This window comes from Trichosurus vulpecula, chromosome 5, assembly GCF_011100635.1.
Source record: "Trichosurus vulpecula isolate mTriVul1 chromosome 5, mTriVul1.pri, whole genome shotgun sequence".
NCBI lineage: Eukaryota > Metazoa > Chordata > Mammalia > Diprotodontia > Phalangeridae > Trichosurus > Trichosurus vulpecula.
This window is the reverse complement of record NC_050577.1, coordinates 145,229,171-145,247,402: the sequence shown is the minus strand read 5'-3', so window position 1 is coordinate 145,247,402 and position 18,232 is coordinate 145,229,171. Positions and strand designations below refer to the sequence as shown.

Sequence of the window (18,232 nt, the reverse complement as noted above, 5' to 3'; positions counted from 1 at the left end):
CATACCCTGATGAAAAACTCAAGGGTCAAGAAGTTGGCTGGGAACATGGCCGGGCAGCAAAAACGGACTCAGATTCAGACTCAGACTTTGGAATCTTTTTTGGTGACAAAGAAGACCAAAACGTACAGCCAGAAGAAGTCAACAAAGGCAAAGAGCCTACAACAAAAGCCTCCAAGAAACCCATGAACTGGTCTCAGGCCATGGAAGAGTTCAAAAAGGATTTGGAAAAGCAAGTTAGAGAAGTAGAGGAAAAATTGGGAGGAGAAATGAGAGTGATGCAAGAAAACCATGAAAAACGGGTCAATGATTTGGTAAAGGAGACCCCCCAAAAATACTGAAGAAAATAACACCTTAAAAAATAGACTAACTCAAATGGCAAAAGAGCTCCAAAAAGCCAATGAGGAGAAGAATGCCTTGAGAGGCAGAATTGCCCAAATGGAAAAGGAGGTCCAAAAGACCAGTGAAGAAAATAGTACCTTAAAAATTAGATTGGAGCAAGTGGAAACTAGTGACTTTATGAGAAATCAAGATATTATAAAACAGAACCAAAGGAATGAAAAAAATGGAAGACAATGTGAAATATCTCATTGGAAAAACCACTGACCTGGAAAATAGATCCAGGAGAGATAATTTAAAAATTATTGAACTACTTGAAAGCCATGATCAAAAAAGAGCCTAGACATCATCTTTCAAGAAATTATCAAGGAGAACTGTCCTGATATTCTAGAACCAGAAGGTAAAATAGAAATTGAAAGAATCTACTGATCACCTCGTCAAAAAGCTCCCAAAAAGAAAACTCCTAGGAATATTGTCGTCAAACTCCAGAGGTCCCAGATCAAGGAGAAAATACTGCAAGCAGCCAGAAAGGAATAATTTGAGTATTGTGGAAACACAATCAAGATAACACAAGATCTAGCAGCTTCTACATTAAGGGATCGAAGGGCTTGGAATATGATATTCTGGAGGTCAAAGGAGCTAGGGTTAAAACCAAGAATCACCTACCCAGCAAAATTGAGTATCATGATCCAAAGCAAAATATGGATTTTCAACAAAATAGAGGACTTTTGAGTTTTCTTAGTGAAAAGACCAGAGCTGAATAGAAAATTTGATTTTCAAACACAAGAATTGAGAGAAGCATGAAAAGGTAAACAAGAAAGAGAAACCATAAGGGACTTACTAAAGTTGAACTGTTTTGTTTACATTTCTACATGGAAAGATGATGTGTGTAATTCATGAGACCTCAGTATTAGGGTAGCTGAAGGGAATATACATACATACATACATACATATATATATATATATATATATATAGACAGAGGGCACAGGGTGAGTTGAATATGAAGGGATGATATTTAAAAAAATAAAATTAAAATCAAATTAAGGGATGAGAGAGGAATATATTAAGAGAGGGAGAAAGGGAGAGATAGAATGGGGTAAATTATATCACATAAAAGTAGCAAGAAAAAGCAGTTCTGTAGGAAGGGAAGAGGGGGCAGGTGAGGGGGAATGAGTGAATCTTGCTCTCATCGGATTTGATCTGAGGAGGGAATAACATACACACTCAATTGGGTATCTTACCCCACAGGAAAGAAGGAGGAAGGAGATAAAAAAGGGGGGATGATAGAAGGGAGGGGAGATAGGGGGAGGAGGTAATCAAAAGCAAACACTTTCGAAAAGGGACAGGGTCAAGTGAGAAAACTGAATAACGGGGGATAGGATAGGAAGGAGCAAAATATAGATAGTCTTTCACAACATGAGTATTGTGGAAGGGTTTTGCATAATGATACACATATGGCCTATGTTGAATTGCTTGCCTTCTTAGGGAGTAGGGGTGGGGAGGGAAGAGGGGAGAGAATTTGGAACGCAATGTTTTAAAAGCAAATGTCAAAAAAAAGTTTTTGCATGCAACTAGGAAATAGGAAATACAGACAATGGGGCACAGAAATCTATCTTGCCCTACAAGAAAGTAAGGGAAAAGGGGATGGGGGGGAGTGGGGTGACAGAAGAGAGGGCTGACTGGGGAATGGGGCAATCAGAATATATGTCATCTTGGAGTGGGGGGGAAGGTAGAAATGGGGAGAAAATTTGTAATTCAAACTCTTGTGAAAATCAGTGCTGAAAACTAAAAATATTAAATAATGTATCTTAAAAAAAAAGACACCGAGGTCAAGGGAGGTTAATATATCTAGAATCTGAATTCTATCATTCCCTGTTTCCCCCATAAATAATGATCTTTTAGATTAGATATGCTAGACTAGCCTCCTTCCTTATACTTCTGCCCTCTGCCCCAACTTCGTCAACAGAATCCCTTCTGCAAAGAAGTCCAATAATAATGGACTGCGAGAATTAGCAGATACCTTAGGATCATCTGGCACATCCTTCTCATTTTATAGATGTAGAAACTGAGGCCTGGGGAGAAGGAATTTGCCTAATATCACCTCCCAATAACTCTTAGAACAAGGACCAGAACCTAGATCGATGAGTAAGCATATTATAGGAAAGAGAGCATTTCAATTGGAGTCAGAGAACTTGGTTTTGAATCCAAACTTTGACAGCTGGAAATAGCTAGCAAAGTGGATAGAGTGCCTGGCCTGGAGTCAGTAAGACTCATCTTGCTGTGTTAAAATCTGGCCTCAGACTCTTACTAGCTGTGTGAGCCTGGGTAAGTCACTTAACCCTGTTTGCCTCAGTTTCCTCATCTATAAAATGAGCTGGAGAAGGAAATGGCAAATCACTCCTGTATCTTTGCTAAGAAAATCCCAAATGGGGTCACAAAGAGTAGGGCACTGAAAATGACTGAACATTTGACACTTAGTACCTTTGCAACTATGGCAAGTCGTTGAGTTTCAGTTTCATCATCTTAAATAAAAGATGGTATTGGAATATATGACTTTTGAGACACCTTCTAGCTCTAATTTTGTAGTCCTATGACAGGGATTTGAATCTTCACTCTGACATTTACTGTCTATGTGACTTTTGGCAAATCACTTTACTTATTTGGGTCACAGTTTCCTAACCTGTAAAAAAAGTTAATAATGGTATTGGACTAGATTACCTATAAGATCCCTTTCATTTCTAAATCTGTGATTATGACTCTAAGTTTAATGTTCTTTCCACTAGACCCTACTGGTGCCTTTGTGGGATCCAAAATTAGGCCTAGGAAAGTCAGGAAAATATTTCTGTTTTTTTTTTACCTTAAATTTTGCTTTAATACAATTTGAAGACACTAATTTGAAGCCTTGCTGTAATTGTGCTCTAGTGCTATACCATATACTATCCTACAAATGAAAACCCATTATAATTAGGATATTTTCATAGTCTAAGGTATTGAAATAGTTTGGATTAAAATAACTAAATTCTTTTGATTGGGGTACAAAATGGACCTACCTAATGATGAATTCTATAGCAATAAGTATCATAACAAAATCCTAGCCCACGATTGCTTTAAATTCTCTCCAGATATTCTATAAGTAAACCTACCAAGGAAATCAGGTGCAAAGGAAGCATCATTCATATGGCCACTTACCGAATCAATCAAAATATGTCCATGAGCCTGTGAATCCACAGCAAATGACTGAGAAAAGTGAACATCTATAGAATACTGTATTTCTGGTTCTAGGCAGACTGGTGTGGAAAGCAGTGCAATTCTGTTTCAAAATTAATAAGACTTTGGATCAGTTATAGGCATCCCTGCTTACTGTTACATAAAACTGCCATTCATTCAGTCATTTGTTACCTTCCTTATTCATTTGACCAGCATTTATTAAGCATCTACTATATGCAAGACAGGGCAACTAGGTTGTGCGTTGGACAGAGTGCTAGACCTGGAGTCAAGAAGACTCGTCTTCTTGAGTCCAGATCTGACCTCAGACAGTTATTAGTGTGTGACCCTGGGCAAGTCACTTAACCCTGTTTGCCTCAGTTTCCTCATCTGTAAAATGAGTTGGAGAAGGAAACGGCAAACCACTCCAGTCTTTGCCAAGAAAACTCCAAATGGGGTCATGAAGAGTCAGACACGATTGAAAGATGACTGGACAACAACAACAACAACGAAATGCAAGATTCTATGAAGCTGGCACATCGACTTTACTGTGAATAAAAACCAAAATATTTTCAATTAAATGCATATCTAACAGTCTCTACAGTAGATGCTCAATGGAATTTCTGCTGATGTAACTTCTCTAGCTGTTAAAGGTGGAAGGGGTAGTTCATGCAGAAATTTCTGAAAACAGCCACCAAATAATCTTAAGCGTCCTCCTGGCTGCATTCTGTCTCTATCACGGAGAGGGCTATAGTGTCTAGGACTGATGCCAGATCTATTCTAGTGCACCCAGATTACAATGGATTATAAAATCACCTTATTCTGATTTTCCATGGCTGATCTCTCTGAATGTGCCACATGGGAGTATGTTGGAAACTGCTTCAATATATTAGTAGCACATCCAACATGCTGACAAGTGGTACAGTCACATAAACAGAAACTCAACTAAAATTTTCTGTATTTCTGTGCTTCGGCAAGTAAACTGAGGGAAGAAGGGCTACCATGAGGTTGTTGCTGGGAAGGACAATGTGTGTGGTGAATTGGGAGCATGGAAGGAGAGGCACAGACTGGAAGTGTACCTGGGTGCAACCAATGGTAGGGAAAAAAGCTGGGATCTGACAGCTTCTTATTTTTACCATGTTCAGGTGTTTCTACACTACAGATGATCTATGAGTGCTAATAGTGCCCTCTACATTTTAGCACCATGGGAGAGAGCTCCGGTTGCCCTACTTTAGTTATAGCTCTGCATATAGCAATAGAGAATTAAAACAAGTTCATTTTCCATTCTTAGGGAAACAGGATGGGACCCATGTTTTGGTCTAGTGTTCTATTCATCATGATGGCCTAAGTTTATGCTCCATCAAAAGTCCCTGATGGGATGGAATCACTGATCTCAACTCATCACCTTGCTCTGGAGCTGAAAGGAACACAAAAAACTAAATAAACATTTTATTTTTTCATTCTAGTCATATTTTAATTTCTCACATTTCAAAGCAACTCCCACTTAACACATTTTTAGCATGCCAATAATGTCCAAATATGTAAATCTGGAAAATGTAAGAAAAGCTGATAGTCCTACCTCACGGAAGCTGGCAAGGCTAGAGTCTGAGGCTCTTGTGGAAGTCCTTTATATCTGCAGTGTTCACCTCTTGAAGCTCCAGAGGGGTTAATCACTATGCGGGCTGTCCAATCAGCTGAAGACTAAACATTCAATAAACAAAAGGTTGTATTGGTGAGGGGGGAGAATTCTATCAAGAATATGACATTAATGGACATGACATCCATGACATCAATAAGGATACAGAACTAAATTTGTAACCAATGTTCATTTGAATTGTGAAGTAGAGAGAAGGCACATTTTTACTGGCTGTAGCTGTGTTCAAGACCTAGAAAACCTTGACACTGCTAACCATTTTAACCTTAACCATCACTTCCCATGACTAAAACAATTCTTGACAACACCCTCTGGATTTGGAAACAGAGTTTTGTAATTTGGAAGACTCTTCAGGATTGTTAAATGATATTGCGCAAACATAGGCTAATTGACTACATTCTGGAAGCTGTTCAAATTGAAGCTGCTTACAAAGCTGTTTGAGATGTGTCTGGTCTATGGACAAATGCATAAATTTATCATCTTGGGAAGGCTTTTGTATGTATTTGCCAACTTAAAATTCATTAAAGTCTTTTGGTTGTTTTAAGATGTTGTGGGAAGATAAGCAGGCTCATCATTTCAGGATAACAAGAGCTCTAAGTTCCAGCTGCAACAGTGAAGGTGGTTGTGAGCAGAGCTGTAAATCAGCATTCTATACTTCCTACCATTGGCCTGCCCTCCTTTTCCCCTTCCCACTGCCCTAATGTACTATAACTTGCAAAATCCTCCTCCTAGGCCTGCTTTCTTTTCTTTTAATTATTATTTATTTATTTTAAAATATTCTTTTCGAATTTTGAGTTCCAAATTCTCTCTCTTCCTCCTAATCCCTCCCCCACCCACTGAGAAGGCAAGCAGCATGATATCAATCATGCATATGAAATGATACAAAACATATTTCCATATTTGCCATATTTCAAAGAAAAAAGAGAGAAAAATAAATAAAGAAAATTATACTGCAATTTGCCCTCAGAGTTCATCAGTTCTTTCTCTAGAGGTGGGGTAGCATTTTTTCATTATGAGTTCTTTGGAAGTGTCTGGGATCATTGCATTCATCAGAGTAGCCCAGTCTTTCACAGTTGATCATCATTACAACATTGCTGTTATTGGTCACAATGATCTCCCAGATCTTCTCACTTCACTTTGAATCAGTTAAAATAGGTCTTCCCTGTTTTTTCTGAAACCACCACTTTCATCATTTGTTATAGAACAATAATATTCCATCACAATCATATACCACAACTTAGCCAGTCCCCAGTTGATGAGCGTCCCCAATTTCCAAATCTTTATCACCACAAAAAGCTTCTATAAATATTTTTGTTCATATTGGTCCTTTTCCTTTGACTTTTTTTGGGGTGCAGACCTAGTAGAGGTATTGCTAGGGCAAAGAGTATGCAAGGTTTTATAGCCCTTTGAGAATAATTCCAAATTGTTTTCCAGAATGGTTGGACCATCTCCACCAGCAGTTCATTAGTATGCCTATTTTCCCTTCATTCTCTCCAGCGTTTGCCATTTCTGATGGGTGTGAAGCAGTACTTTAGAGTTGTTTTAATTTGCATTTCTCTACTCATTAGTGATTTAAAGCATTTTTTCATATGATTATAAATAGCTTTGATTTCTTCTTCCAAACATTGCCTGTTCATATCCTTTGACTATTTATCAGCTGGGAAATGGCCCTTATTTTGGTAAATGACTCAGTTCTATACTTAGTATATATTTGAGAAATGAGGTCTTTTTAGAAAAATGTAGTTTCCTTGATTATCTCTTTTAATTAGGTCTATTTTTGCTTTGTCTCAGATCATGATTGCTACCTTACCTTTTTTTCCTTTTACCTCAGCTGAAGTATAAAAGATTTTGCTCTAGCCCTTTATTTTAACTCTGTGTGTCTTTCTTTTTCAAGGGTGTCTCTTATAAACAACATATTGTTGGATTCTGGTTCCTAATCCATTCTGCCATCAGCTTCTGTTTTATGGGTGATTTCATCCCATTCCCATTTCCAGTTCTGATTACTGTGTATTTCCCTCAATCCCATTATCTTCTGTTTCTTCATCTCTCTTTTTATCCTGTCCTTCCTCAAAAGTCTATTTTGCTCCTAATCACTGTCTCCCTTAATCCACCCTCTCCTTTATCATCTCTCCTACTTTCTCTTATTCTCTTCTCCTTTTCCCTTACTGGGTGGGTTACATTTCTACCCACAAATGAATGTGTGTGTGTGTGTGTGTATGTGTATTTTCTTTCCTCTTATAATGAATTTTGATGAGAGTAAGGTTCAAGCATTGCCTGCCAACCTTCCTTTTTTCTCCTCATTGTAAAAGCTCTTCCTTGTATACATCTTTTATATGAAAAAATTTCCCCCATTTTATCTCTCCTTCCCCCTTCTCCCACTGCATTCCTTTTTCTCACCCCTTCATTTATTTTGGAGATGATTCTGACATAAAAAACTCACACCCATGTCCTCTGTCTATATAAACTCCTTTTAACTGCCCTAATAATCATAAAGTTCTTAGGAGTTACATCTATTGTCTGCCCATATAGAAATGTAAATCGTTTAACTTTATTGAGTCACTTATGGTTACTCTCTTTTTTTCCCTTTAAAAAGTTATTTAGTATTTTATTTTTCCCTAATTGCATGTAAAAACAATTTTTAACATTCATTTTTAAAACGTTGAGTTCCAAATTCTCTCCTCTTCCTCTCCTCACCCCCCTCATTGAGAAAGCAAGCAATTTGAGATAAGTTATACATGTGTAGCCATGCAAAACATATTTACATGTGAGTCATGTTGTAAAAAAACATAGACCCAAACCAAAACAAACCAAAAAAACTCAGTAAAAATAAAGAAAGTTTATAAAAGTATGTTTCAGTCTATATTCAGACACCAACAGTTCTTTCTCTGGGGATGGTTAGCATTTTTCAACCTAAGTCCTTCAGAGTAGTCTTGGATCATTGTATTGCTGAGAATAGCTAAGTCATTCACAGCTGATCATCTTACAATATTGCTGTTACTTTGTACACAGCACATTTCACTTTGCTCATGTAAGTCTTTCCAGGTTTTTCTGAGAGCATCCTGCTCATCATTTCTTATAGCACAACAGTTATTCATCACAATCACATAGCATAATTTGTTGAGCCATTCCCTAATTGATGGGCATCCTCCCAATTTCCAACTCTCTGCCACCAGAAAAGAGCTGCTATAAATATTTCCATACATATAGGTCCTTTTCCTTTTTGTTGTTAATTTCTTTGATGATATAGACCTAGTAGTGGCACTGCTAGCTCAGAGCGTATACACAGTTTTATAACCCTTAGGGCATAGTTCCTAATTGTGCTAAAGAATGGTTGAATCAGCTCACATCTCCACCAATGTCACATTTTTCCCATATCCCCTCCAACATTTGTCATTCTCTTTTTCTGTCCTATTAGCCAATTTAATAGGCATGAGGTAGTACATTAGTATTTCAATCTGCATTCCTTCAATCAGTGGCGATTTAGAACACCTTCTCATATGGCTATAGAAAGCTTTGATTTTGTCATCTGAAAACTATTCTTGTCTCTTAATTATTTATCAATTGGGAAATGGTTCTTATTTTTATAAATTTGACTCAATTCTCTATATATTTGAGAAATGAGACCTTCATCAGAGAAATTTGTTTTAAATTTTTCGTAGTTATGATTGCTAAATATATATCCTGCCCACCCCACTTATTCTATTCTTTCTCCTTTCACTCTATCCCTCCTCAAAAGTGTTTTGATTCTGACTACACCCTCCCCTAATTTACCTTCCCTTCTATCATTCCATCCCCCTTCTCTTATCTGCTTTTCTTCCTACTTTCCTGTAGATTAAGATAGATTTCTATACCCAATATGTTATTCTCTCTTTGAGCTGATTCTGATGACAGTCAGGTTCACTCCCAATCTCCCCTGCCACCTCCCCCATCTTCCCCTTCAGTGTAAAAGCTTTTTCTTGCCATTTTTATGTGAGATAATTTACCTCACTCTACCTCTCTCTTTCTCTTTCTCCAAAGTACATTCCTGTCTCTCACCCCTTAATTTTATTTTTTTACACATCATCCCTTCATATTCAACTCACACCTGTGCCTTCTGTCAACATCCACTCTTAACTGCCCTAATAATGAGAAAGTTTTTATGAATTGCAAGTATCATCTTCCCATGTAGGAATCTAAACAATTGAACCTTATTAAGTTTCTTATGGTTTCCCTTTCCTGTTTACCTTTTTATGCTTCTTTTGAATCTTGTATTTGAAAATCACATTTTCTATTCGGCTCTGGTCTTCATCAAGAATGCTTGAAAGTTCTGTATCTCATTGAATGCCCATTTTTCTCCCTGAAGGATTATACTTATTTTTGCTGTGTAGGTGATTCTTGGTTGTAATCCTAACTCCTTTGCCCTCTAGAATATCATATTCCAAGCCCTCCAATCCTTTAATGTAGAAGCTGCTAAATCTTGTGCTATCTTGACTATGACTCTACAATATTGAATTTTTTTTCCTTCTGGCTGCTTGCCATATTCTCTCCTTCAGCTGGGAGCTCTGGATCTTGGCTATAACATTCCTGGGAGTTTTCATTTTGGGCTCTCTTTTAGGAGGTGATTGGTGGATTCTTTCAAGGACTATTTTGCCCTCTGGTTCTAGGATATAAGGGCAGTTTTCCTAGATAATTTCTCGAAAGATGATGTCTAGGCTCTTTTTTTGATCATGGCTTTCAGCTAGTCCAATAATTTTTAAATTAGCTCTCCTAGATCTCTTTTCCAGGTCAGTTATTTTTTCTAATGAGTTATTTCACATTGTTTTCTATTTTTCATTCTTTTTGTTTTGTTTTATTGTTTCTTGATTTCTCATGAAGTCATTAGCCTCCATTTGCTCAATTCTAGTTTTTAAGGAATTATTTTCTTCAGTGAGCTTTTGTACCTCCTTTTCCACTTGGCCAATTCCACTTTTTAAGGAGGTTTTTTTCCTTCCTCTTTTTTCCATTTGGACAATTCTGCTTTTTAAGGCATTCTTGTCCTCATTGACTTTTTGGACCTCTTTTACCATTGGGCCTAGTCTGTTTTTTAAGCTGTTATTTTCTTCAGTATTTTTTGTGTCTCCTTTACCAATTTGTTGACACTCTGAATTTCTTGTATTACTCTCATTTCTTTTCCCACTTTTTCTTCTACCTCTTTTAATTGACTTTCACAATCCTTTCTGAGCTCTTCCATGGCCTGAGACCAATTCATATGTCCTTGGAGGCTTTGGATTTTGGAGCTTTGACTTTATCTTCTGAGTATGTGTTTTGATCTTCCTTGTCATCGTAGTAACTTTCAATGATCAGAATTTTTTTCCTGTAGTTTGCTCTTTTTCCCAGTCTATTCCTTGACTTTTGACTCTTCATTAAAGTGGGGGCTCTTCTTTTAGGGTGGAGGGCGCACTGTCCCAAGCTTCAGGGGTTTTGTGCAGTTGTTTTCAGAGATACTTCTAGTTTTTTTTTCAGTAAGTTTTCAGTTCTTCCAAGGTGGTATGATGTAAGGAGAGATGCATTTACTACTCTCCTGGCCTGTGCTCTGGTCTGTGAGTGACCATAAGGACTCTTTTCTGCCTTGGAACTATGAGGAGGGTCCCTGCTATACTGCAGCTGCAAGTTCTGGTGTGCTAGTATTCCTCCCAGTCCTGAGACTGCCACCCAGGACTGCATTCCAGATCTGAGTATGGGCAAAGCAACGGAGTCCTGCCCCCAATGCCAACAAAGAGACCCCTGTAATCTCCTTCTGATCAGTTGTCCTTACAGTCTGTGGGCTGAGAGTTCCAGAAGCAGCCACGGCCAGTTCAGTGCCTCCCAAGGCCTGCTCCTGGTTTGCTGGGGCTGGTTCTGTGCTGACATGGCCTGCACAGGTACTGAACTCTGCTGTCATCCAGGTGCAACAGACTTTTCCTGCTGACTTTCCAAATTTTCTTTGGATGGAAAATTATTTCAGCCCATCCTTTTGTGAGTTCTGATGCTTCAGGAAATTGTTTTATGGCATTATTTAAAGGTGTTCAGAGGGGAGAGCTCAGACGAATTGCTGCCTTTTCTCTGCCATTTTGGCTCTAACTCCACTTATGGTTACTCTTTCATGTTTACCTTTTTATGCTTCTCTTGAGTCTTCTATTTGAATGTCAAATTTTCTACTCAGCTCTTATCTTTTCATGAGGAATGCTTGTAAATTCTGTATATCATTAAATATCTTTCCCCCCTGAAGTATTACATTCAATTTTGCTGGACAGGTGAATCTTGGTTGTAATTCTAGATCCTTTGCATGGCAGAATATTATATTATAAGGCTTCAGCTCTTCAAATCCAGCCTTAGACACTTACCAGCTACGTGACCCTGGGCTTATGACTATGTGACCAGCTATGTGACACTTAGCACTGTTTGCCTCAGTTTCCTCATCTGTCAAATGAGATGAAGAAGGAAATGGCAAACTATTCCACTGTCTTTGCCAAGAAAACCCCAAATGGGGTCATGAAGAGTCAGACACTACTGAACAACAACACCTACCCCATGGGGCTGTTGTAGAGCATAAAGCACTGGATACATGGGAGCTACAATTCTTACTGGTTCTTCACTGTACTCTATTAGTAATAGCAGCATTTATGGAGCCCTTTAAGATTTATGAAGCTTTTTACAAGTAGTATTTTAATTTTATCTTTATAACCCTGGGAGGTAGGTGCTATTATCTCCTTTTTAATGATGAGGAAACTGGGGCTGAGAGAGCTTTAAGTGACTTGCCCAGGGTCACACAGTATCTAAGGTCGAATTTGAACTCGGGTCCTCCTGACACCAGGTCCAGTGCTCAATCCACTGTGTAATTTAGCTATCCATCTCTATGGCCCCTTCCTGAGACAGCCAATACCATTTACATACCTCTGATGGTTTAAAAAGAGGGACAAGGTCTTTATCCAGCTTCTGAACTGAAATCCACTGATCCCTGAAGGCCTTTGGAGGGGGTAGTGGGGAGAGGAAGGGCCTTAGCTCTTCCTTTGTGGAAAAGCACTGACAGTTTCTTTTCTACTGTTCCTCCCAGCCCCCTCCCCCAGGAAAGCAGCTCTTTGCAAAATTAAAAGCTCATTTCAACACACTATTTCCCTCTTCTTCCTCTGAGGTATTTCTTGGCCTCCATCTCATCAGGGATTTCTGAGAAAAGATGAAACATCACCTCCCACAGCCTGGGCTGCGTTGAGGTTGAAGCTGTTTGCTTCTTGAGAGCACGGCAAGCGTCCAAAACCTCACCAAGCAGCCAAGAGGGCTCTCCTGCTGCCTACTAGCCAGGCACCCTTCATCTGCCGCCCTCCCCACCTGTGGAAGCCACTAAATCTTGTGTGATCCTGATTGTGGCTTCACAATATTTGAATTGTTCCTTTTTGGTTGCTTGAAGTATTTTCTCTTTGACCTGGGACCTCTGGAATTTGGCTACAGTATTCATGGGAGTTTGGGATCTCTTTCAGGAAGTAATTGGTGGATTCTTTCAATTTTGGTTTTACCCTTTGGATCTAAGATATCAGAGCAGTTTTCCTTGATAATTTCTTGAAATATGATGTCTAGGCTCTTTCTTTGATCATTGCTTTTAGGTAGTCCAATAATTCTTAAATTATTTCTCCTCAATATATTTCTAGGTCAGTTGTTTTTCTGATGAGATATTTCACATTGTCTTCTATTCCCTCCCCCCATTCTTTTGATTTTGTTTTAGTTTCTTGATGTCTTATAGACATTCTAATTTTTAAGAATTTATTTTCTTCAGTTATATTTTGTAACTCTTTTCCCACTTGACCAATTCTAATTTTTAAGGAGTTCTTTTCTTCAGTGAATTTTTTGTGCTTCCTTTACCATTAGGCCAATTCTGTTTTTTAAGTATTTTTACTTAAACATTTATTCTATATTTTTCTGGGGCCTCTTTTACCAAGCTATGTACTCTTTTCATAATTTTCTTGCATCAGTCTCATTTCTTTTCCTATTTTCCCCTCTATTACTCTCATCTTTTTCTTTAATGCTTTTAGAAACTCTAGTTGGATTTGGGTCCAAGCAACAGTTTTTTTTGAGTAGCTGTTTTCACATTGTTCTCTTCTTCTGAGTTTATGTCTTGGAGTAGTTTTTAATGGTCAAATTCTTTTGTTGTTGTTGTTGTTGTTGTTTGTTCATTTTCCCACACTCTTTCTTGACTTTGAACTTTATGTTAAAGTTGAGGTCTCTGTACCTGGGGTGGGGGGAAAGAAGGGAGACTGTTCCAAGCTTTAGGCTGTTTTTTTGTGCTACTGTTTTCAGAGCTAGTTCTGGGGGTCTACAAGTTTTTGGTGCTTTTAAGGCAGTGTGATCCAGGGAGAGGCATGTTCCCTGTTCTGGTCTGTGTTCTGGTCTTTAACAAGGAAGGGCCCCTGGTCCCCTGCACTCCATGAGCTATCACTCTTCTTCGCAGTGGAACTATAACCAGGGCCCCTGCTTCCTCATGACTGACCACTAGCATCCCTCTCTGCCCTGGAACTTTGACCCAGAATGTCTGCTCTGAGACCTCCCGAAGGTGCTGCTTCTGTGGCCATTGTTGCTCTGGACAGACCTCCACTGGACCTCCACTCTGTGTGGGTTTGAAAGATATCTCACCCTACTTTTTGTTGGCTCTGCTGATCCAACATTTGATTTCAGGCATTATTTTAAAGTTGTTTGAAGGGGAATATTGGGAGAATTCAGTCGAGTAGCTGCCCCTAATTTTCCATCTTGTCTCTACCCTCCCCAGGCCTGCCTTCTCACTCAAATTCTAGTGGGTACAAGGCCAGATTCTTTGCATCTGGCTCCTATGCTGGCACACCTACACCTTTGGTCAGATTGGTTTCTCTGTTTCTACTCCTACCGCTACTTTCTTGCCTTGCTGAATTTGACCTAGGTATGAGGATTCCTAGTTGTGACTCTGGTTATATGATTCAGCAGTAGTGTCCCCTAGAACAGAAGTGTCAAACACTCTTAGGTATGGCCCAAATCATATTAAATGTTAATTGGGAAATAGTTAAAATAAAAAAAAACAATAATACTCTGTTGTTGTTCAGTCCTGTCCAATTCCTTGTGACCTCATTTGGGGTTTTCTTGGCAAAGATACTGGGGTGGTTTCCTTCTCTAGCTCATTTTACAGATGAGGAACTGAGGCAAACAGGGCTAAGTTACTTGCCCGGGGTCACACAGCTAGTAAATGTCTGAGACCCGATTTGAACTCATGAAGATAAGTCTTCCTGACATCAGGCCTGGTGCTCTATCCACTGCACCATGTAGCTGCCCCACAATATGACACAGATAAATTTTATATGTGTTTTTCTAAGTCAACATGTGCCCACAAGTATCCTTATATACAGCTTAGCGGCCCCTGTTTCTATTTGAATTTGATACCACTGCTCTGGATAACTGTTTTCCTTCTCTGGTTCACCCTTTCCCCTTAGAACAGTAGTTCACTTATAAGACTAAAAGCAACTTCCCAAGTGACAAATGGTCAAAAGATATGAACAGGCAATTCTCAATGAAAGAAATTCAAGCTATCTCTATATGCCTCATAAAAATGTTCCCGCTCACTAATAAATTAGAGAAATGCAAATTTAAGCAACTTTGAGGTGTCACCCTGTATCCATCAGATGGACAAAGCTGACAAAAATGGAAAATGACAAACATTGGATGGATTATGGGAAACCGGTCTCATTGATACATTCTTGGTAGAGCTGTGAATTGGGCCAGATACTCTGGAAAGCACTCTAGAACTATCTTTCCCATCCCCACTCCCCATGACTAAATTGTACAAAGTAGGCTTTACCCAACATTGTAAAGACAAACGACTTTGAAACACTTAAGAACTCTCATCAACATTAAGACTAATCATGATTCCAGAGGTGCCACGATGATGCATTCTACCTATCTCTTGAGAGAGAGGTGATAGTCTCAGGGCACTACTTGGAAATATTTTTCTTTTGGACATGGCAAATTCAGGAATTTGTTTTGCTTAACTATGCATATTTGTTACAAAAGTTTTGTGTTTCCCTTTTCTTTTTTCAATGGGGTAAGGAGAGAGGCAGGAAGAAGAGAAAAATAGATTCTTAACAAAAAAAATGAAAAAAATTAGAATTAGGGCTTCTAAATTGTGAGAAGCCTATTGAGGGGTATTAGGAAATATTTGGTAAAAAATACATTTTTCTACTGAAATTGAACTACTTTCTTATGTGACTATGTGTGAATAACTCCAGATTTTTGGATACAGAATATAGGCAATTTTACCAAAAACTGAGAGGAATAGCAGCTAAAAAGGTTAGGTACTCTTGCCTTAGATGTTTTAATAAAGAAAGGAAAAGCTTCGACAGCATGCCTTTATTCCATTCCATATGATGGTTAGGCAAAAGTCAAGGCACAATTTCTTTCTTGTCCCTTTTTGGCACACTAAAACTGTATATAAGCTTCATGTAACCCTACATGCGTGCTCATCTAATCACTAGATGGAAAGTCAGAGGAAGGCAATTATCTTTAATTCTTAAAATGCTCTTATTCAGATATTAAATTACCACTTCATTAGTAACCTTCTGCTTTAAGTACAAAATTTTTACTTTAGTTTTTGTCTCTGGAACAAGGTAACCTTATGACTTCCTATTCTCTTTTAATATTTTGAAACAACCTTTTAGCTTTGTAATAGTATCCAGTTGCCCTAGTTTTCATCATTTCAAAGGTTTGAATGAAAGTACTTAGTTAGAGAATGCTGCCATATCAGTTTTCCACATAAAGGTAGAGTTAATTGATACCTGAGGCTCATAACGAATAGCAATGGCATAGTCCATAGCATAGGGGAGGTTGTTGATGGTGAATCTCAGGCTGGTCCCACTGAGAACTTGGGAAAATCCAGGCCCTGTCCACGTAACAGGTTTCCCAGGAATAGGCTCTTTGATGACAACATGATCAAAAGTCACTGTGACCTAGAAAGATCAAGGAATATATACACACAATTATGCTTATTGTCAATAGAAAGAGGTTAGAAAAAAGGCTTCCTGGAATCACAGGATCACAGATTGAGAGCAGAAAGGCGCCTTATAGGTCTCCCTCATTTTAGAGATGGGGAAACTGAGGTTTATAGAAGTTAAAAGACTTGCCATGGTTGGGATTTGAACCTAGGTCTTCCTGGTTTCAAGTCTAGCATGCTTTCTTCTATATCAGGCTGCCCATGCCCACATACTCAATCTGAGCCTGAGCCCTGGGTAAACTATCATACCTTGGAAATAGTTTGTGGCAATCTGGCTAGGCTGAAAATGCAGCGTGGACATATATTATTGTATGGAATAATCAGTTTTAAAGCTTTCCCATTGAGAGCTACTTTTAACTTAAACACTCTGTAATGAATCTAGCAGGTTTCATAATGATGGTTTAATATTCTCAGATACTGACTGGGATTCTGGCCAAAATAACAGAAGAGAAAGACAGAGCATATTCCCATGATCATATGTAATTTCTTCCCCTATTTTATATCCTATAGCATGACAACATGGAAATCCACGTGGAATGACTCATTAGAACTTTCGTCTGTGTAAATCCTGAAATATTCATTTATTTTATTGTTCCCAGAGAAAATTCAGGGTTGAAAGGAACCTCCTTGTTTCTTCCTTATCATCACCTAGTACTTCTGAATCCTTGGTGGCCTCATAACTGGCTTATCTGCATGGGATCTTCAAGATTCCAAATCAACATGGAATTAGAAGAACATCCATAGCTGGAGGGTCTTGAAGTCTAATGAAAGCTAGAGCCATCTCCCACTCCACCCCAAATCCTCAAAGATAGTCTTGGCTACCTGGAGGCTGTGGCTGGTGGAACACTTGAGTTTCTGAGCTGAAGCAGGGCTAAAACTGTATTAATTTTGGCACTAATACAGTAAGCAACTGGAAATGTGGGGAAGTGGCTCTTGGGCTCCCTAAGGAGGGGTCAACCCACCCAGGTAAGAGAAAGTCAAAGCTTTTGTTCTGATCAACAGCAGGAGCTATGAGGCTATGAGTGGTTGCTGCAGAGAGACCCAGGCTCAAAAAAAGGATTTGAAACTGACTTAGAGACCAACGGTCTATTTGAGGTAGTGGTACAGCCTTGTAGTACCCTTATCAAGCAAGCATCATTAGGTTATGGAGAATATGGAACGTCCTAGCATTGACCAACTACAATGACATGTTCTTCAATATCAGAAATCAGGAAACTAGCTTATTGATCTTCCTTTTCAATAAGCTACAAAAAGAGCCATTCCATGGTTCTCCACATTCCCTTACTAAAAAGTTAGTAGTCTTTGTACTTACTCTCCCTGACCATAGTGACTATGTATTTTCAAAGATTATGTCTGTAGATAATATTATCCATTTTTTCCAGTGTTGTGAAATGGATGATATTCTTAAAAGGAGGAAGTTACACACACACACACACACACACACACACACACTCTTACATAGTGAAGCAATTTTCAGCTTTGGTTCATTATTTTCTGCAGTTTCAATTCATGATGACAAAATGAGCAAGGGATAATAATAAAAATATGTTTTACTTCACTCTGTCCCTGTGAATTTTGTATTTTATTCCTCTCCAATATTATATTTCCACTGTCAATTGTGAAACCACCTCCTTGCTTCTGAAAATATACTTCACAGTGGGGTAAGGCTGTTGCCAGTATCTGAAAAGAAAAAAGAAAGATAGTTTAACCATTTAAGGCTCATGTTGACAACTTCAGAGTCTGACTTATGCTTCATTATGGCATGAAAGTGACTCTGATTCTCATGAGGTATACAAGTCATAATGCCTGATAGGTAGAGAGCCTGACAAAAAACCTATCAGGGCTTAATAAATAGCTGTTGATTGATTGGTTACTTTCCATCTATTCTGTATTTTTTATGTGCTGAGTTATATGTTGTCTCTCATTAGAATATAAACTGCTTGAGGGCAGGGAATGTTTTTCCTTTTCCTTTGCATCACTAGGTTTTATCACAGCACCTGGCACATAGGAAGCACTTAAGTGTTTTTTGATTGATTGATTC

At 38.5% G+C, this 18,232-nt stretch overlaps 1 protein-coding gene across 1 annotated transcript in view; it reads right to left on the bottom strand.

Moving 5' to 3' along the window:
• LAMB4 (laminin subunit beta 4) overlaps nucleotides 1-18,232 on the bottom strand; it is a 140,509-nt gene that overhangs the window by 70,415 nt on the left and 51,862 nt on the right. The window contains exons 14-17 of the mRNA XM_036760117.1: nucleotides 17,746-17,871; nucleotides 15,977-16,147; nucleotides 5,121-5,242; nucleotides 3,527-3,647 (exon numbers count right to left, since the gene is read on the bottom strand). Coding sequence (XP_036616012.1) covers nucleotides 3,527-3,647; nucleotides 5,121-5,242; nucleotides 15,977-16,147; nucleotides 17,746-17,871 — 540 coding nt within the window. The remainder of the gene's footprint in view (nucleotides 1-3,526; nucleotides 3,648-5,120; nucleotides 5,243-15,976; nucleotides 16,148-17,745; nucleotides 17,872-18,232) is intronic.